At 35.2% G+C, this 21,721-nt stretch overlaps 1 protein-coding gene across 7 annotated transcripts in view; it reads left to right on the forward strand.

Annotated features, from left to right (window-relative positions):
* Nucleotides 1–21,721, forward strand: part of ELF2 (E74 like ETS transcription factor 2) — a 99,272-nt gene that overhangs the window by 37,457 nt on the left and 40,094 nt on the right. For 4 of the 7 annotated variants that reach the window (XM_040250484.1, XM_040250486.1, XM_040250485.1 and 1 more), the window contains exon 4: nt 9,067–9,232. In XM_040250484.1, coding sequence (XP_040106418.1) covers nt 9,067–9,232 — 166 coding nt within the window. Of the gene's footprint in view, nt 1–9,066; nt 9,233–16,086; nt 16,246–21,721 lie in introns of all 7 variants that reach the window. The other 3 variants (XM_040250493.1, XM_040250495.1, XM_040250494.1) reach the window with 2 other exon arrangements.

Genomic DNA, 21,721 nt, shown 5'->3' on the forward strand with positions numbered 1-21,721 from the left:
GTATGTGCTAACTTCACCTAATGGACTTCTGTGAAGCACTGTGCCTGACAGTGTCAGAATACATATTCAAGTGCACATGGACACTAATCGAAAGTAGATTATGTGCTGGGTTGCACATCTCAGTAATTTTAAAAACTTTCAAAGGATCGAAATTATATAGAGAAGTTGTGACCAAAGCAGGATTATATTAGAAATTAACAAAAAAATGTGATTGCAAGTTTTTTTGATACTTGCATATTAAATAGTATACTTCTATATTAGTGTAACCCATGGATTAAAGAATAAAGAGAAAGTAGATGTTCAAACTGAATGAAGATGAAGGCACAGTATATTAAGTTTGAGGGATGAAGCCAAAGCGGTGCTTAGAGGAAAGTTTATAGCTTCATATATTTACATTGGAAAAGGAAAATCAGTCTTAAGGTTTTGCCTCAACAAGCTAGAATATGAAGATCAAATCAAACCCAAAGTAGAAGGAACAAAGTAATAAAAATAAAAACATAAATCAATGAAGCTGAAAGTGGACTATCTCTAAGTAGACTGCACAAGAAAAAGGCAAAATACACTAATATCAATAATGAAAGATACATTATGATAGACAGTAAACATTAAGAAGAACTTTAGGCCAATAAGTTTGATAACTTAGATGAAATGGGCCAATTCCTTGAAAGTCATTCCAAAAGGAAAAGCAGGCCTGCATAGCCCTCTATCTTTTAAATAAGAATTTTTTTTAAAAGGTATCAACATCTTTTAAAAAGGTATCTTTTAAATAAGATACTTAAGTAACCTTTGGATTTGTATAGTCAAGGTCTTTCCTGCAAAGAAAACTACAGAGCTAAATAAATGGCTTTCTTGATCTGCTAAATGTTTATGGAAGAAGTAATACCCATTTTACACAACTCTTTTAGAAAATAGAGGACAAGAGAATTTTATGAGGTCAGTATTAACCCTGATATCAAGACCAGACAGAGATTTTATAGGAAAAGAAAACTACACATCCATATTCTTTATGAACATAGAATCAAACATTCTTGATAAAAGACACAATCAAATCCCGGGGCATATAAAAGGGATCATATGTCTCAAATGGGGTTTATCCCAGGGAGGTAGGTTTAATCAATTAGTGTAATTTTCCCTGTTAACAAAGGAAAATGGAAAAATCATTTGATCGTATCAGTAGCCACTTAAAGCCCATTTGCTAAAAGCCAATACCTGTTATACAAATTCCATAAACTAGCAATAAAGGGCAGCTTCTCAGTCTGGTAAGTACATATTTGAAAAACCCACAGTAAACATATTTAATGGAGAAAGAAAATGTTTTCCTTTTAAGGTTGAGAACAAGGCAAGGGTGTCTGGTCTAACCATTGCTATTCAACACTGCACTGGCAAAATTGGTACAGGGCAAGAAAAATAAAAGACTTACAGATCGGAAAAGAAGAAATAAAACTGTCCCTATTGCTAAATGATGCAGTCATATACATAGAAACTCCTAAGAAATCTGTGTAACCGTTAAACTGATAAGTAAATGTAGAATAGGTGTCTATGTAAAAATCAGTTGTATTTATATATTATTGGAAAGTGCAATTCAGAAAGTAAATTTAAAAAGTAATACTATTTAACATCAGCATAAGACCAAAGGGTGAAGTTTAATGAAATCTGTACATAGAAAACTCAAATTACTGTTGAGACAAATTTAATTCAGTTTAGTCGCTCAGTCGTGTTCAACTCTTTTTGACCCCATGGACTGCAGCATGCCAGACTTCCCTGTCCATCACCAACTGCCAGAGCTTGCTCAAACTCATGTCCATTGAGTTGGTGACGCCATCCAACCATCTCATCCTCTGTCATCCCCTTCTCCTCCTGCCTTCAGTCTTTCCTAGCATTAGGGTCTCTTTCAGTGAGTCAGTTCTTCGCATCAGGTGGAGTTTCAGCTTCAGCATCAGTAGTCCTTCCAATGAATATTCAGGACTGATTTCTTTCAGGATTGCCTGGTTGGATCTCCTTGCAGTCCAAGGGACTCTCGAGTCTTCTCCAATGCCACAGCTCAAAAGCATCAATTCTTTGGTGCTCAGCTTCCTGTATAGTCCAACTCTCACATCCATACATGACTACTGGAAAACCATATCTTTGACTAGACGGCAAACCATATCTTTGACTGATTTTGTTGGCAAAGTAATACCTCTGCTTTTTAATATGGTGTCTAGGTTGGTCATAGCATTTCTTCCAAGGAGCCAGGTGTCTTTGAATTTCATGGCTGCAGTCACCATCTGCAGTGATTCTGGAGTCCCCCAATAAAAGTCTGTCACTGTTTCCATTGTTTCCCCATCTATTTGTCATGAAGTGATGGGACCGGATGCCATGATTTTAGTTTTCTGAATGTTTTGTTTTTAGCTGGCTTTTCACTCTCCTCTTTCACTTTCATCAAGAGGCTTAGTTCCTCTTTGCTTTCTGCCATGAGGGTGTTGTCTTCTGCATATCTGAGGTTATTGATATTTCTTCTGGCAGTCTTGATTCCAGCTTGTGCTTCTTCCAGCCCAGCATTTCGCATGATGTACTCTGCACATAAGTTAAATAAGCAGGGTGACAGTATACAGCCTTGACGTACTCCTTTCCCAATTTGGAGCCAGTCTGTTGTTCCATGCCTGGTTCTAACTGCTGCTTCTTGACCTGCATATAGATTTCTCAGGAGGCAGGTAAAGTGGTCTGACATTCCCATCTCTTTCAGAATTTTCCACAGGTTGTTGTGATCCACACAGTCAAAGGCTTTGGCATAGTCAATAAAGCAGAAGTAGATATTTTTCTGAAACTCATTTGCTTTTTCTATGATCCAGTGGCTGTTGGCAATTTGATCTCTGGTTCCTCTGCCTTTTCTAAAACCAGCTTGAACATCTGGAATTTCTCGGTTCATGTACTGTTGAAGCCGGGCTTGAAGAATTTTGAGCATTACTTTGCTAGTGTGTGAGATGAGTGCAATTGTGCGGTAGTTTGAGCATTCTTTGTCATTGCCTTTCTTAGGGATTGGGATGAAAACTGACCTTTTCCAGTCCTGTTGGCCACTGCTGAGTTTTCCAAATTTGCTGGCATATTGAGTGCAGCACTTTCACAGCATCATCTTTCAGGATTTGAAATAGCTCAGCTGGAATTCCATCACCTCCAGTAGCTTTGTTCGTTAAAAAAAAGCCCTCTTGATTTCTCATTATAGGATGTCTGGGTCTAAGTGAGTGATCACACCATGGTAGTTATCTAGGTCATGAAGTTTTTTTTGTATAGTTCTTTGTATTCTTGCCATCTCTTCTTAATCTCTTCTGCTTCTGTTAGGTCGATACCATTTCTGTCCTTTATTGTGCTCATCTTTGCATGAAATGTTCCCTTGGTATCTCTCTTTTTCTTAAGAGATCTCTAGTCTTTCCTGTTCTGTTTTCCTCTATTTCTTTGCATTGATCACAGAGGAAAGCTTTCTTATCTCTCCTTGCTCTCCTTGAGAGAAATGAAACACCTGAATAAATGGAGAAATATAACATAGGTGTGGATCAGAAGATTTATGGTTTAAGAACAGAGTTGGAGGGCTTACCTACCTGATTTAAAGACTTACTGTTAAAATTCAGTAATTGAGATAGTGTGGTGTTGGTATACTGAGAGACCTGTGAATCAGTGGAACATCGCATAGTCCCGTATAAGACTGATTGATTTTCAGTAATGGTGCTAATGTAATTCAGTGGAGAAAGGATAGTCATTTTAACAGATGAGGTGGAACAAGTATATCCCTATGCAGATAAATGAATTACAGTCCTTTCTTGCATCATACACAGTGACTAACTCTAAATGTATTTATAATTAAATGTTTAAATAGTGTAAATGGAGAAAAATGAGGAAATTTTCTCAGCCTTAAAACAGGCAGTAATTCCTTAGATTGATTATAAAACACATGAAGTTAAAAAGAAAAAAAAAGATAAAGTTCATTTAAATGAAAAGCTTCTATTCCTTAAAAATATCCCATTAATAAAATGAAAGGGCAGGAATTCCTTGCTGGTCCATTGTTTAGGACTACAGGCTTTCACTGCAGGGGGCTCAGGTTCTATCCCTGGTTGGAACTAAGATCCTTCATGCTGTGTGGTGAAGAGGAGGGAGGGAAAGGCAAACCAAGGATTGGAAAGGAGTTACAATACATAACCTGTATTCAGACTATATAAAAGGACTTATATTCAGATGATATATAATAATAAATTGGAGGTAATCCATTAAAATGAGAAAAAGATTTGAGCAGATAAATATATGAATGGCTAATAAGCACACTTTTAAAATGCCCAATATTATTAGGGAAACACAAAGTGAAAACACAAGGAAATACTACTACATACTTACAGAATGGTGAAAATTGCAGAGCATGTTTGGAGAGGAACTGGAACTGAATCTTTCATACATTACTAGTGGGAATGTAAAACAGTGTGACCACTTTGCAAAATAATTTGACAGTCCTTTTAAAACTAGATGTACAATTACCGTATGATCTGGTAATTTGATTTGTAAATATGGAATGGAGAGGGAGGGAGGGGAACAGCAAGACATTAATAGGAGTATTGCTGCTATTTACTCACTAAGTCGTGTCCAACTCTTTGTGACTCCATGGACTGTAGCTTGCCAAGCTTCTCTGTCCATGGGATTTTCCAGGCAAAATTATCGGAGTGGGCTGCCATGCACTTCTCCAGGGGATTGTTCCTGACCCAGAGACTGAGCCTGTGTCTCCTGCTTGGCAGGCAGATTCTTTACCACTGCACCACCTGGGAAGCCCCAATAGGAGGGTTACAGCCCTGTGTAGAGAGGTTTGTCAGTACAGTGGGAGTCTCAGCAATAAAAAGAAATGATCTCCTGAACATGCAATGACAAGTATAAATCCTAACATTATGCTAACTTAAAGAACTCAAATGCAAAAGAGCAAAACTGTTGACTCCATATATATGAAATTTTAGGAAAAGAAAATTTATAGAGATAGAAGATCGGTGATTGCCCACATGGGTGGAGAGGTAGATGGGAGAGTAGGTGGTGGTATGGTGGTGATTGTGAGAGTTTGACTGGTATGAGGGGTGCAAGGGAGCCTCCTAGGGCGATAGAAGTATTCTATTTCTTGATGGTGATGATCGTTACAGGGATTTCTACACTTATAGAAATCCATAAAACTGTACACTTAAAATGGTTGCATTTTATTTACATAAAAATACATTGGTAAAGTTGATTAAAACTAAATAATTTATTTTATTAGTTGAGATATATTATCCTGCAAGTTTTATATTACCAAAATGGTATTTCTTTTTAAATTACCCCATAAGTTTTAATATATATATTTTTCGTAATTGTTATTTTTCCTTTGTTTTTTCATTTTTTCTCTTTTTTTTAATCATTGTTCTATTTAAACGGGAAAAAAAAGTATTTTGATTTTTCTTATACAGGATTATTGTAAAAAACAAATTCAGATACATGGAGAAAATGAAAATTCCTTTTATCAGCTCACCTCTTTTACAGTGTTATTAGTATTTTGAGGTATATTCTTCAGATTTTTTAATGCATATGTAAAAGAAATATGTTTATAAATAGAATCATACAATAGTACTGTTCTGTTAATCATTTCCTCTGATTTATTTATATCATTCTTTGAACCAAACTACAAGTCCTTAAAGTGACAGTTTAGTTTATATGAGATGTATATTGTTGAGGAGGATACAGTAATTGACTCTTAATATAAAAATGGGCTCTTGCTCTTAGTCATCTGTCTTTGTCAAGGAGTTGGATATGTAAACAGGTAATTATAATACAGGATAATGTACAGTGGTGATAATAGGGAAACAACTTTTTCTAGAAGTATTTGGTATGGAAGAATTGATTAGAGGATTGTAGAAGACCCTGTGGAACTGTGTCCTGAGTGGATAAAAAGGGTTTGGACAGATAATGGAAGCAAAAAATCATGGAAATTTCACTTTTTGGAACAGTAGACACTGTCTCACAGTTCTGCAGGCTAGGAGTTTGGAAACAAGGTTGTGGAGTTGCTTCTTTCTGAGGGCTTGGAGAGAGAATGTCTTCTTTGCCTCTTTGTTAGCTTTTGGCAGCTTCAGGTGTTCCTTGGCTTGGATGTGGTCTCCCTGTGTCTGACTCTTTGCAGCCCCAGGTAGTGCAGCCCACCAGGCTCCTCTACCCATGGGATTCTCTAGGCAAGAATATAGGAATGGGTAGCTATTCCCTTCTTCAGGGGACCTTCCTGACCCAGGGATTGAACCCAGGTTGCCTGCATTGCAGGCAAGTTCTTTACCATCTGAGCCATCAGGGAAGCCCATGCTTCTCATGAATCACTGTTATTTAACTGGATGGAGCTGTCAGCAGTCTGTGATTATAAAGCTGATCAAGAAGCCTGATCAGCATGAAGATTCAACTGTCACTGTATCCAGTTGGTGAAAAAGAATTTTTTTCTAATGTTAAAAAGTTGGACTCATTTCTTGCCTTATACACAGTAAGAAATTCAAGGTTAATATTCAGTATGTACTTTCTTTTTAAAAATTCACCATATCTTTGTTTTGTAATTTATTTAAAAGATTTGTGCAATATTTTATAGAAAATGAAGAGTATATAAGATATTATGTTTCAATTTAAGAATAACAAAAAGAAGACATAGTATCTATCATTCAGGTTAGAAAAATAGAAATTATTGGTATTTTAGAACACTAGTGTGCTGTACCTCCTGTCCCCATACCTGTTCCCTGAGGTGCCATGATCCTGACTTAATGTGTTAACAGTCTTTTACTTTTCTTTATAGTTTTATTCTCTCTGGATATCTCCTAGACAACATATTATTTACTTTGAGAAAATGCATAGTGTACTTAGCTTTAGAGTTAGGAAGGGATAGCATTACCATAGTTAATAAAAGCTTCCGGGAGATAGGCTAACTAGTCTGACATCGGATTCACTGAGCTTCCAGAGATTCTACTCAGGTAATCCTTAAGCAGTGTAATGAGTTAGTTTTGGAAACATAAGGCCATCTTGATCAGATACATGGCAGTGCCTAGGGTATGGGCTTGGTATTGCAGCCTTCTTCAATAGGTATATGGTCATACAGAAAGAGTGCTGTTGTGCTGTTGTTTATTTTTGGTTTTTGAGTTCTTTGTGGTCTTCCAAAACTTAGGAGTAGATGGAATAAAGCAGAATACATCTGGGAGGTTCTCAGCTGATCCAGGTAGAAAGGGAAGGTGGAGTGAGTAAATATAGCAAGACAACCCAAACATAGATAAAAATCTGGAATAGGCTTATGGGCATCCTGTCCTTAGGAGCAGTGTCAGTTGTCATCTTGCTGTTGACAGAGTTACTTTGCTACAACTGAAGTAGTTGCCCTTCAGATCAGTGCACAGCTGGTGTCCTGGAACCTCTCTTCACAATCCGATCCTCCTAAACATTGGTATTCCCTCTCTCCCATATTAGACCTTCTATATTCTAGGTTATCATCTTTATTAAACTTTTACTTTTTTAGTGGAATACACTCTCCAGTTTCTTCTTGAGAAAAGATGCATGGAAGGTAAACATTTTGAGATCTTTTATGTCTGAGAAAATATCTTTACTTTTTCATAAGATAGTTTGGGTGAAGAATTCTAGATTGGAAATAATTTTCCTTTATAATTTTGAAGAAATGGTTACATTGTCATCCATCTTCCAGTATGACTATGGAGAAGACTGAAGTCTGAGTCCTGATTCTTTGTATATGACCTGTTTTTTTTTTTTCAAGAATCTTATAGAATCCTCTTTTTTGTTCCTTAATTGTGATATTTCACAGTGGTGTGCCTCAGTGTAGGTCTCATTCTTTATTTGTTTATACTTAACACTTGGTAGATGTTTTTAAATGGTCACCTCATATCCTTCCACACTACAAAAATTTCTAAAATTTTTTCTTTCTTTCCGGCTTTTTTCTTCCCTTGTTTTCTTTTTTGAAGCTCCTGTTATTCAGGATCTTGGTATTGATAATTGGTCATCCTGGATTGATCCTCTAGTAGTGTTCCCATTTCTCTCCTCTTTTTTCTCTGGTTCCTGGGAGACTGCCTCAGTTTTATCCTCCATGCCTCATTTTAGCTATTGTGTTTTTAATTTCTCAGAACTCTTTATTTTTTTAATGTTCTTTATTAAATTATATTTTGTTCCTGCTCTTTGGATATATCTTCTCTTATTTCTGTGAAGAATATAAATTTATAAATGTATATGTAAGTAAATGGTATGTTTTGTGTTAGAGGCTTTTGCTTGGATGACTAGTAATACTTGGCTGTCTGCTCATGGTTAAAAGTGGAGGACTAAGAAGCTGATTGGGAACTCTACTTTGGGTTCAGAATTGATACTAGTAAATGTGCCTATGTACCTCAAAGATGCTCTTGTTTTTCTCTCTCCAGAAAGTAACTCTCCAATCTTCTGCTGAGGTGGGGAAGGGCCGGTTGCCTAGCATCATGGAGGAGGGAGCAGGTCTAGGAATAAAAGTGCTTTTCAAACAACTTTAATGGAATCTTCCTTGTTTTAACCCCCCTCTTCTTTCTCCACCACCTGCTGCTCCTCTATTTCCAGAAGTAATTGGTATTGCCTTCTGTGGATTCTCCAGTGTAAAGTGTGTTGTGTCTCATTTATTTTTTGCTGCCAGGCTATGATTTGGCTTTCCTCGGTCTGCTAAACCACTTATTAATATTCATCCATTCACTATCAGTCTTTCAAGATTTTGTTGCTCTTATCTCTTCTTATGAGTTTATGTCTAAAAGTCTTTTATTGCATTTTAGTGGGCTTTCATGAGAGAGTGAAATTATATGCATGTTTTTAATTTGCCATCTTAATCCTAAAGCCCTGACTATTTAAAATGTTTAACATATGTCTCACCTTTTGAGACCTGAAAAGATGATTAAAATGAGTCCTTTTCATCTCTTGCTTTGGTTTTTACATTCATATTTATAATACATGAAACTCATTTGAACTCCTTAAGACTATATGAACTCAAGGATTTATAAATGAATTCAGAATTTGTGAATAAAGAGGCTGATTGTTTTTTTAAATTTGCTCTTGTAGGAAAGTGGAAAGGTTTCTGAATATCCAGCAGTGATTGTGGAGCCAGTTCCAAGTGCCAGATTAGAGCAGGGCTATGCAGCCCAGGTTCTGGTTTATGATGATGAGACTTATATGATGCAAGATGTGGCAGAAGAACAAGAAGTTGAGACGGAGAATGTGGAAACAGGTAGACATCTCATAAAATGTTCATTATTTTTAACTTTCTCATTTTGTAAGTGTCAACATAACTATTGCCAATTGAACAATATACCGAAAAATCTCTTTTTAATGCTATTCAGTACAGCTTGGAAACGAGTGAAGCATTTCTTAAGAGAGTTTATGTATATATGAAGTTCCACATAATAATTCTTTGAGGTATAACAATTTCGTATCATTGACTCTAAAGAAAAATTAAGGATCGATAATAATAAAACTATTTTTGTCATTTTCTTCCTGGGAGTGGCAATATTGACTAGTTGTTATTTATTTGTAGACATCAGTAGACCAGTATATGATTTTTCTTAATTAAAAAAATAAAGTATCCTCATTCCACAGCAGATTAGAGGTTTTTTTAACCAGTAGCATTAGAGCAGTATCATTTCTTTTTCTCTAGCTCAAAGCGTCTTTGTAGTAGTATATCAAATTCCTCTTTGCTTTTTTGTCTTCTTAGAAATTTTGGTATTTTAGTAAATCTGTGGTGAGATAACTGTATGTTTAGTTGGGCATTGGTATGTATAATTCTTGGAGAAACCTGTTCATTTTTGCCATTGACCCTAAAGAAAAAAGGATTTTTTTACCAGAAAGATTATAGTGACAGTTCTATAAAATAAACATTAAAATTTTTTCTTTATTAGTTAATAGGAAAAGAAATCCTTATATTTGGTTTACAATCCTAATAAAAACCTCTAGTACTTTAGATAAATTTCTTTAAATGTAGCAGACTCTCATGGTTAAAAATTTTTATTTGATGTCTTTCTGCTTGTTGAGGCCCAGTTGTATTCCCTTAGGACTATTAGCTTCCTCCAGCTTAAATCTGTTCTTCCTCCACAGTTTTATTTTTTGTTGAGCTGAGGGATTGAAACTTACCTCGCTCTTTGGAGGTACAGTGATGACAGCTGTGCTGGCAAACCCCATGTGCAGTGGTAATTAAGTCATTTTATTAAAACAGATAGCTAACACTTCATAAAGACTTCGTGGCTATAGTCTGGAGTGATACTTGATTTACAGTGCAAGTGGCAGGAAGATACTTTTTTTTTTTTTTTTTTGAGAGTTTGGAGAGTTTTCCAGTCTGAAGCTATAAGTTTAGTGGCGGAGATGAACTTTCCTCTTTAGGAAAAGAAGAGCACTTATAAAAAGTATTATGCAGGATGCTATTTTGAAGTAGATATTGTAACTGATTTTATTACAGGGGCATAACTAAGTAGAACTAATGGAACAAGAAAAATGTGATCACTTAAGCTGAATAAAAAACAATAGAACTGATTGAAATTTCTGGAAAATGTTTTGATCAAAAAAAAAAGAAAAACTATGATTTTGGTAGTAAATTGTAAACTTGGAAAAATGAAGATTACAGTGCCAAATTTATATCGGTAGAAATCTAAATTCACATTAAAACACCAGAGCCTGTTCACCAGATCTTACTGGTTATACAGTTAATGGTCAACAGTTCATTGATTTAAATTAATATGGCAAAAAGAATTCCAAATAGGAAGTGAATATAATCCATTTAAGAGATTTTATTTTCTTCTTGAACTCTTTGAGGGGTAATGATATAATTTGCATTACAGAGATAAAAGTGATTATTTATAATATCGAAAAAGAGAATATACAAAGTCTGGATAAAAGAACAATTACTTTAATGGCATTATAAAAGTAGTTTTTGCATACTTGATAATATTTTTAAGATTTATTTTTCTTCAACACTAAAAGGAAATTTTAATAAACAACTTATATTATTCTGAAACAGACTAAAAGTACTGAAAAGTTCATCTTACATTTTGTTTTTAATTCCATTCTGGCTCATGGATTTTAAAAGTCATTTTACTTCTGAAATCCATATTACTTCTAAAAATATAGAATAGGATAGTGTAGCTATTCTTGGCTCTCTTTACGGAACAACACTATAAGATATAACATTCAGATATAACTTTTTTAAAAGCAATGCCAAATTCAGAATGAAAGGTACTTGCTCATACATCTATAATCAGAACATTCATATTTATTCATCATAAGGCATGCAGAACTTGGAGACTACAATATACTAACTTATTTAAAAATGCCCTGGCTCATAGTAACTTAATAAGATTGTTAATATACACAGATTAGTTTAAAATCAGTTAATCTGAGCTGAATTATGTTTTTTCTTAAAGACTAAAATGCATTTTTACATGAGTTAAAATCTAAATAAATTTTAATTCTCCTGATATCTAGAACCTACACAGATGAATAAAGGTTGTTATGACTTATTGTAATACATGTTTCCTTTTAGTGGATTTGGATCAGGTTCATTTCTTGTGGTGATAATAAATATTTCATTTAAATCTCAGATATATGTATGTTTTGGAGAAGAAAATAATTGGGAAGGAAAGGAAAGGAATATTTATAAGATGGCTATAGCAGTTTCTGTTTGGTGAATTGGTAGAAATGAGATCTGTTTAGAAAAGAGTACCTTTTGCACATCTGGGAAACACTTCTTGAAATTATCCTACATTATCATTTAGATTACATTAGTCTACAAATGTTCATAATTGTGTTTATTGGTCTGTTACATCAGTTCTCTGCATGTTTTCATTGAAGTTTTTCTTTTATTCCTGTATACCCATACATCCATGTCTGTATGAGAAGCAGTATTCATAGTGTCATCTAGGCAGGAGTACTAAAATCATATAATGATGTACGTTTAGCTGTCTTCATTATTTTGTGTATAAAATGATTTCTTATTTTGTTAGTGATAACTATAGGCTGTCTTGCTTCACATTTTTTATAGACTGAATATCTACATTTCCCTCACAGAGCTTGTGTGTAATAGTAATCTTCTCTTAAGTTATATAGGAAAACCCAAATATATTTGAAACTTTAAAAAAGCAGACATATTCATCTAAATCTATAAGTTGCTTTTTGATGATAACTAAAGTTTAGTAATCATAAGGAACTTTTGAGGAATAGTAACAAAGTATGGATGAAGGGTGGTCTCGACTCTGGCAGACTAAAATACCTTTGCCAGTGGCTGCAGACTCCAGCAGTTTTAGGAGACTGCTGGAGAGACTGATGTGTTGAGTTGGGGGTGGAGAGGCATCTCTTAGATTTCCTACTAAGATGCGGAAACTGAGTTTTTATGTTCACTCTTTAAATATATAGATATATATATATATAAATAATATAAATTTTAAAAGGTTGTTATAGATTACCATGTAAAAAGTAATGTTTATACCAATACAATCAATAATAAGTTTTCCTAGAAAACTTTTAAGACTTGCCTGAAAAGATTGAGCTGTTTAGCATCTGCTTCTTCATTTTGTACCTTAACTTAAATGATATTTACACTCATAACCCTCCACTTCAATTTATGAAAACATATTAGTAAATATTTTGTGTTTGTTACGTGCCAGGGCACTGTGTTCAACATGTTTGTTTCCCACAAGGAGGTAGTAATTTATATTTTGTGAGGATAAGATACATATATTATTAAAAAATATAAACCAACATAAAATCAATTGAGCACTATTTATAAATTCAAAGAAATGTTCAGAAGAGGAAAGTTCGATTACAGGATTAGGGAATGTTTTAGAGAAAGTAAAGGAGGAAGACAAATGATAGGATTTGGATGAGGTAGCAGGTAGGCGAATGGCATGTAGAATGTGGAAATAGAGTTAACAAATGGGTGGAATGTAGAAATTCAAGATACGTTTAGGAGATACTGAGTAAATAAGATATTAATAGGTTCCATTAAGAATTGTGACTAGTTTGTAATTTGAACTTAAGTTAGTAATTAAGCATATAAGAAACAGCAAGGTTTGGAGGGTTTTGAGTAGATAATCATAGATGCTTAGTAGTAGATAGAGGATGAATTGTAAAGATGAAGCGGAAAGACTAGCTGTTGTAGTATGAGGCAGGGATGGCTTGAGAAGTACTGAGACAAGGTAGAAGCAATAGGGGGCTTCTCAGGTGGCACTAATGTTAAAGAATCCACTTGCCAGTGTGGGAGACTTAAAGACTTGAATTCAATTCCTGGTTCAGGAAGATCCCCTTGAGGAGAAAGGGCACCCTACTCCAGTATTCTTGCCGAGAGAATCCCATGGACTGCAGAGAGTTGGACATGACTGAGTGCCGAGCCCATGCACAGAAGCAGTAGGAACAGAAGGGGCTTATATAAGCAGTACTACTATGTAAGATCTAATAAGACTTGGCATGATAGATTATGGGAAGAAACAGTTGGTTAAGATATTACTCAGTTTTTTTTAACCTTGATAATGATGAAAGTATCATAAAGGAGTCTGGGGAAAGCAGATAAGTTTGACAGTAAGCATGTTGATTTTGATTTGAAGCAGGGCATCTGAGGGGATATATTTAGGTATTTAAAAAGACATGTAAATGTATGGTCAGTGTCCCATCACAAAAGAGAAGGCATATTCACATTAGGATAATTTAAAGGATGTTTTAATAAATGGATAGTTACAAATATGTCAGCCAGTGTAGGGTGACCATAAGTGATAGCGTGGTACTCCTGAGCTAGCAATAATAAGTTATTTCTTTCCTTTGGTCCAAGGGCCAGAGGGAAGGGTTACTGGAAACCAGAAGAAGAGAGCCCTGGAAAGAGGGTTACCTTGAGAGAATCTGGAACCTTTGGTCAAAGGACATAGCTGACTTGAGGGCAGAGCCACATAGAAGGAGCCCAGGGAAGTCAGCCTCTTGGGACAGAGAACATAGTGGAGCGTGGGGAATAGATCCATAGAGCAAATGAAAGACTTATCTAGTACAACTGAAGCTGAGTACAGAAAGGTCAAGGAGAGACTAATTGGAGAATCATGCTCATTGAAGCCATAGAGATAAATGAAAGCTCCAAGGGGAGAGGAATTTGAAAGATTTCCTCAGGGCAAGATTTTAAATTCTACATTTGTCACTCTGTGATCGAGAACAAAGGACACAGAATTAAGAAATTAACCTTAAGGAATGTTTACATTTTGAAGATGTGAACAAGAGCCAGAGAGTAGTCAGATACGATAGAAAATCCTGGGTGACTGACTAATCTTGAGCTTAATTTTTTTCTTTCAAGCCTTTTAAGTAGCTCTCTTAAATAGGAAAAGGAAGAATATTGATTGGGTTAGTTAGTCTTGGTTTCAGGTTTCTGCTTTATCACTTACTTGACAATAATTAACCTTTTCAGAGTCTATCTTACTGTTATAAGATAGGAGTTCAAAGTTGTAAGATTATATAAAATAAACCTATAAAACTCAGTGCTTGTGATGTAAGTACTCCGTAAGTGTTCCTTAACTTCATTAACACCTCTCTCTCTGCCTTCAATATGGAGAAGGCCTTTTATACATTGAAACACACATTTGTTTAATACTTCTCTACTTCTCTGTTGTAGTACTTCTCTTTCCCTTCACTTTGACTTTTTAAAAAGACAAATGTTTTATACCATAAGACTGTACTTTTTCTTTCTCGTTCCTTCCTTAACTTTCTGTGCTCTGGTATCTACATTTACCATTCTCCTGAAGCTCTTTTGTTTATCAGATTTCCAAGTCCACTCCTCTACCAAATTCATTGACCCACGGAATTATCCAGAAGTAGAGCCTTTTAAATCTGGCCTTCTGATCTTCAGAAACACTGTACTCTAGCTGTTTCCTTTCTGCCCTCTGCGTGCCTGTGCTATTTATGCTTTTGAGCTTTTGCTCAAATGTAGTTTTCTATCAAGAATGTCAAGTATTATTCATAGTTTCAGGCCCAGCTACATGCAACTGCCCACACTCCCTCTCCTGATCTTCTGTTAGACCATCTGCATGTAGGCACTTGATCATTTACTTTCTTATACTATTCTTGTGTGTATACTCCTTTTGGTTTCAAAGTAAGCATACAAGCCCCTTGAATACAGGGCCCATACTTTTATTCTATTTATTTTATTTGAATATAATATATAATATAGTGTTTAACACATAACTGTTAGCAAATATAGACTGAAGCAAATTGAGTTTTGACTTAGAATTGCAATATAATCAAGAATCATGTATGTAAAATCTTAAATGTGTTTTCTTTTTTATATAAGCTATAAAAAGCTATTGGATACTGTTGGGTTATTTAAAGTATAAAAAGGTACTCATCCAAAACATAAATATTGTCATCCAGAATATATCAAAGCCATAATGTTGTCATACTTAGATTAACTTTATCTTAAAAATCACAGTAAGTTTTATTCATTCTTGCTTATATTTTCGCCTAATAAAAGCAATACATGCTCACTGGAAAAACTGGAAAGTATTGCAAAGAGTAAACAGCGAAAATTACCCATAATCTTACCAGTGAGGGGACAGTAACTACCACTTTTCTAAATTCCCTGCTCATCTTTTTTAATGAATGTTTTAAGCATAATTAGCATCATGTTATATAATGCACATAGACTTATTTATTAATCTTTACTAACAAACATTGACTGAAAGAGATCTGATAGCTTCCTACTACTCTCTTCTGATTGTTGGCAACAGGACTTTGGTTTTTAACCAGGTATCAAAATATAAAAGGTTGGTCTTACTAGTTAAAGTAATTGTCAAGAGACCTCAGAAAGCTTTTTTTTATGATCAACAAAATTGTGTCTAGAGATTAGCTGAAAAGATAGATGAATGATAAGAATTTTTATATACTTCAACAAGAAAGTAGTGCTTTTTTTTAAATAAATGAAAGATTAGCTTTTTTGAAATGGAGTTTTAAAAAATAAAAACCAGATTTCTCTTGAAAAATAAGGAACCAAATTTCTTTCTTGAAGAATCTCAAGACTAGGTTGACTTCATGATGAGTTGTGAATAACGTTTGTATTTGTTATACCGTCAGAAATCCTCCCTGTGGCACAAGAGGACTCTTTTAATTAGAAAATATTGTTGCCACAGGGAGGTAGAAGATCGACATGAAAAACTGGGGATCTGAAAAGGAGCCCCTTTCCTAGGATTACCTGAAGGGGAAACAGATTGAGCCAGAAGGAAGACAATGCTGGTAGGTTGGTCTTTAATTTATTAAGAATGTTTACAATTTACATTTAATTACAATTATTTCTACTCCGTCTACCATATTTTTATTTAAAGGCTGACAGTGGGTCCTCCTTATAGGAGAAAGATTAAAATAGTAATTTTCCTCCTAAATAATTTGCTGTCTAAAATTAAATCCCCTGTCTTGTTCCTAATACTTGTTTCTTTTTATGGCTAAAACTCTAGAGCTATTTCCTGCCTCCACTTCCTTGGGAGTTACTATTGACTGAACATCTTCAAGTCTGTTTCTTTTTTTTTTTTTTCATGTCTGTTATTTCTGCTACTAATCTATACTTTTTCCTAAAATAACTTTTTAAGAAGTGTTTTCTTTCAGTTATCTATTTTCTTGAGTTTAGCCTGGTCACTAGTTTTCTAAAAAGGTAAAGTGTAAATCTTAAGTTTATTTAGTTTTGATTCTAGAATTGTTTGAGTTACAATTACACTATTATTTAGTTAGAAAGCATTATTAGAGAAAAGTTTTAAATATTTTATTGACAGTATTTCATTTATTCTGAGATGCCATCAAAAGTAAGAAACATTTTTAGACCACTGAAAGAAAAAATGCTGCCAATTATAAATTTTAGGATTCATCAATTGTGAAATACACTGATTTCAGAGATTCCAAAATGTGAAAAAAAAAATGTCTTAGAATTAATGAACTGTGTTATCATGCAGTTATGAATCTTCCTGAAATTCCCATTATCTGGGAATTAGATATCAAAATATCTGGTTTATGAAAAATTAGATGAGTTGCAGTTGTGGAGATATCTGTATATGCTGCTGCTTCTGCTAAGTCGCTTCAGTCATGTCCGACTCTGTGCAACCCCCGTAGACAGCAGCCCACCAGGCTCCCCCGTCCCTGGGATTCTCCAGGCAAGAACACTGGAGTGGGTTGACATTTCCTTCTCCAGTGCATGAAAGTGAAAAGTGAAAGGGAAGTTGCTTGCTCAGTCGTGTCCGACTCTTAGCGACCCCATGGACTGCAGCCTACCAGGCTCGTCTGTCCAGGGGATTTTCCAGGCAAGAGTACTGGAGTGGGGTGCCGTTGCCTTCTCCCCTATGTATGTTAAGATCTCTAAATTCTTTACTGTCTTCTAAGAGAGGGTATTTAAAGCACCATTTAATTATATTATTTAAAAGTATACAAAATAACCATAAGATACAATTTTAAATCATGGAGGGTATAGAAGATGAAAAAGTATTTTAATATGATGCTTTTACTTAACTCAGGAGGTAGAGTTTGGGAATTCCCTGGTGGTCCAGTGGTCAGGACTTGGTGCTTTCACTGCTAGGGCCCTAGTTGGGGAGCTATGATTCTTCAAGCTACCACAGGGCCAAAAAAAAAAAAAAAGTAGAATTTTATCATAATTGGCAGTTTTTCATTGAATTTTGTGACCTAGAAAGCTTTTAAACTATCGTTTTAGAACAGGATCCTTTAAAGGCTTTTTAAAATAGCCACAGATTTCTAGTGGTCAAAAGCAAAGAATTACCCAGTCAATTAATAAAACACAAGGAATGATTTTAAATGGTATTTGTATATTTTTCAAGAAACATCTGTTTTATATAAAAGGAAAGATAAGTATATCCAGACAGTAGATCATTAAAGGATATTTGTTTAGTTTGGGAAACTAGTAGCATTCATTCCTTTGCACTCAGATTTGTTTTAAACACTAATAACTTCCAGTTTTATATATAACAATGTGTTTAAGTAATACAATTTTATTAACTCAGATTGTGGAGAGGGTTAAATGCAGATTATATAAAATTTTAAATGAGTAGCATATAAGTTACAAGTGTTACAAAGTAGGGATAGCTCAGGCTTCTTAGGCATACAAATAGGAATGCTTTAAAGCTGTAGGCAAATCCATTCCTCTCCCAGCTCTTACTGCAGACCTACAGCCTGTCAGGCTCAGAGCTGAAATTCTTGTGATAAGCAGGACCCTGCCTTTGCCCTCACCAGGCTTTCAGCTTTGTGGAAAAGATGAACAGTTAAACACATTGCTGCAATACAATGTGATGAGTTAGTGTTATGGTAGGATTGATGAAAGGTTTAGAGAGCATACAGCAGAGGAATGGTTAGGAGGTCAGAGAATGCCTTCATGAGGAAGTGACATTTAAACAGGTTTGAAAGGTGTGAAGTAATTAGCCATGTAGTGAATAGCATGTCTGAAAGTCTGGAGGAAGGAGAACATAGTCTATTTAATTAGCAGAAAGGTATCCAATATGGCTAGATTATGGTTTATGGCAAGGAAAGGGGATTAAAATGAAGCGAAAGAAGTAAAATCTTAACTGGTGAGGACTCTGAAACCTTTATATCTGTTTTTTGGGCCTTATCTAAAAGGTGGTGGGAAGCTTTATTAAGGGTTTTAAACAAAGTATGTTTTTTATACAAATTTGTTTCCAAAATATTGAGTACTGTAAATGAAAAGTAAGACAATGAAAGCATTACCTGAAATAACGACTGAAGTCCTTAGCTCCTCATTCAGTTTCCTAATTTTAAGCTAGTTGACTATTATTATTCACTTTCCACTAAATTGTCTGCCTCTGCAGATTTGGGCTATAGATGTGCTCATTGCCCATACTAAGGTAAAAGTTAATAGAGATTAAAGTAGTTGCACAACTAGTGTTTCTTTTAGGAATCAAGATATGGGTGCTTTGATATAGTGCTGTTTCAGGAGGAGGAATCATTGTCCCTTCTGCACGCCTCATGCCCTGTTGTAAACTTGGGAAAGGGTCCAATCATTTTCTCAGATTTGTGAAGGGGCGCATAACTTAAGAAGAGGTCAAGAACACTTTTAACACAACTGTTAACTATTAGCTTTTGCATGATTTTTTAATGTTTTTGTGTTGTGGGCCTTTTTGGCCAGGTGGTAAAGCCTGGGGACCTTCTCTCATATTTACTGTTTTTAAATATATAAAATACCTAGGAATACCAAGGAACCAAATATATTGAAATATAACTTTCAGGCTATTTTTAATTGTGATATATTAATACATGTTTCCTTAATAATGTATTAAATAATGAGATTTAGTGGCAGATCAAATTTACTGCTATAATTTCAAAGTGGTGATGACCATCAATTATATTTTGAGAAATATGTAATAACTATAATACAATACGAAAATATTTTATGATTTCTGTTGGTCATGAGGTCACAGATAATGTGACTGTGAAAACTTCTGTGGTTTGTACTTTATTTAAAAGTAAGGTGCTAAATTTCAGGAGGATCTAAAAGACAACTTCCCTCTATCTCATCCATGGCTTATTTTAACTGTCTACCTCATCTCCCTTCTCTTCTCCACGTTCTACACTACTTCTCTTCTCTTTCCTTAATAGCTCATAATAGGGATCTGAAGCCACTTTAAATGTGCTTCTTATTGAATACAGTTTTATGATTTCTGCTAAGGAAAAGGAAAAAATCTCTTAACTGTACAGTGGTAGTTTTTCATGCCACTTAATGGTTTGACTTAACTTATTCTAAAAACATTCTAGTGTTTGTACATCAAGTACATTTCTTAAAAGCCTCATCTAATCTTTCTTTACTTTTTTGTTGGTTTGAGATCCCTTCGATTTCCATGAAAAAAATTTCTGTGACTAGTGGTTCTCAAACTTGAGTATTCATCATAATCATCTAGAGTGCTTATTAAAATACAGATCGCTAGGCCTCACCTCCAGGATTTGTGATTCAGTGGGGTGGAATTCAAGAATTTGCATTTTTAACAAGTCCCCAGATGATGTTGATGCTGTTGGCCCAGGAATCATACTTTGAGAACCATTATCTTGACTGTTGGGACTGATAGCACTCAAAGAGCTTCTGCCACTGTGAGAACTCAGTTAATACTGTAGTTTCTTACTATGTTGTATTTTACCCATCACAAAGATTGCTGTTGAGGGTGCTGCTGCTAAGTCACTTCAGTCGTATCTGACTCTCTGCAACCCCGTAGACAGCAGCCCACCAGGCTCCCCCGTCCCTGGGATTCTCCAGGCAAGAACACTGGAGTGGGTTGCCATTTTCTTCTCCAATGCATGAAAGTGAAAAGTGAAAGTGAAGTCACTCAGCCGTGTCCGACTCTTAGCGACCCCATGGACTGCAGCCCACCAGGCTCCTCCGCCCATGGGATTTTCCAGGCAAGAGTACTGGAGTGGGGTGCCATTGCCTTCTCCAGCTGTTGAGGGTGAAAACGTACTAAAGTTCTTTCAGGTTTATATGAGATGATGTAGTGCATTACTATTATTAATTAATTCACCAGTAAACATTCATTGAGCATCTCCTGTATATCAGGTACAATTTAAAGCATGGGCTTCCCTTGTGGCTCAACTGGTAAGGAATCCACCAGCAATGTGGGAGACCTGGGTTCGGTCCCTGGGTTGGGAAGATCCCCTGGAGAAGGGAAATGCTACCCACTCCAGTATTCTGGCCTAGAGAATTCCATGGACTGTATTCCATGGGGTCACAAAGAGTTGAACACGACTGAGTGACTTTCACTGTTTAAAGCATGGGGTTAGAGTGATAGACAAAAGAGGCAATGTCTGCATTCATGCAATACTTAGGCTCTAGTGGAGAAAATATGTAAATTCCCCTTAGAGTAAAATTTCTTTATCACAAAGCAGATTACGTAAATTAACAACTCCTGAAATTGTTCTTTACAGTTAGTATTTTCAGTTAAGCTAAAATAATAAATTCATGAACCATTTCTTTTCAAGCAATTGAAGCAACAGGTAAATTCTCCCTTTTCCTCCTCCATATGTCAGTTTTTAAGCATAGTTGTGATACTGGTGAACTAATACCTATCGTGTACAAAGTACCTATTATATGCAAAGTACTGTCACAGCTCCTAGGGAGTAAGTGATTCAGAGTTGACTATAACATGGTGGCTGGCCTCAAAGAAGCTTACCAACTAAGTTGAGAAAATCAAGCATTTGAGGAAATAATAGTATTAAAGTAGATAAGCTTGGGGGAAGGTGAGGAAAGACAAAAAATAACCAAGTATAGTAGTTAGTCTGTAAGTTCTAGATAGAATTATTTCTACTGTGGTGGGTCATATTTAAATTTTATCATAAGGGCATAGTTGACTGTTAAGGCAAAGGGTTTAGGGACAGAGAAGCAAGTCAAATGGAATTAAGCATTTGTCAGTCTCACCCTTTTTAAAAAAAATCGTGGGGAAATACTGCCATCAGAAGCATAAGTGACTTCTTCCTACTCACAGAAAATCAGGGAATAGGGCTAAGAACTCAGGGTGTTTGCGGTGCTTAGTTACAATTTGGGAATGGGATTAGGAGATGAGATAGGATTAGTTTTTATTTAAAATTTTTTTTACATTTCTGTAATTTTTAATTGAGTATATCAAGGAAAGAAGGAATATAGCTAATTTCCTTTCTTTCTCTTAGACATTATTAAGATGAAGTACAGATTTTTATAATGGATATCCCATATTCTTCACAT

This window comes from Oryx dammah, unplaced genomic scaffold (assembly GCF_014754425.2).
Source record: "Oryx dammah isolate SB20612 unplaced genomic scaffold, SCBI_Odam_1.1 HiC_scaffold_12, whole genome shotgun sequence".
Taxonomy (NCBI): domain Eukaryota; kingdom Metazoa; phylum Chordata; class Mammalia; order Artiodactyla; family Bovidae; genus Oryx; species Oryx dammah.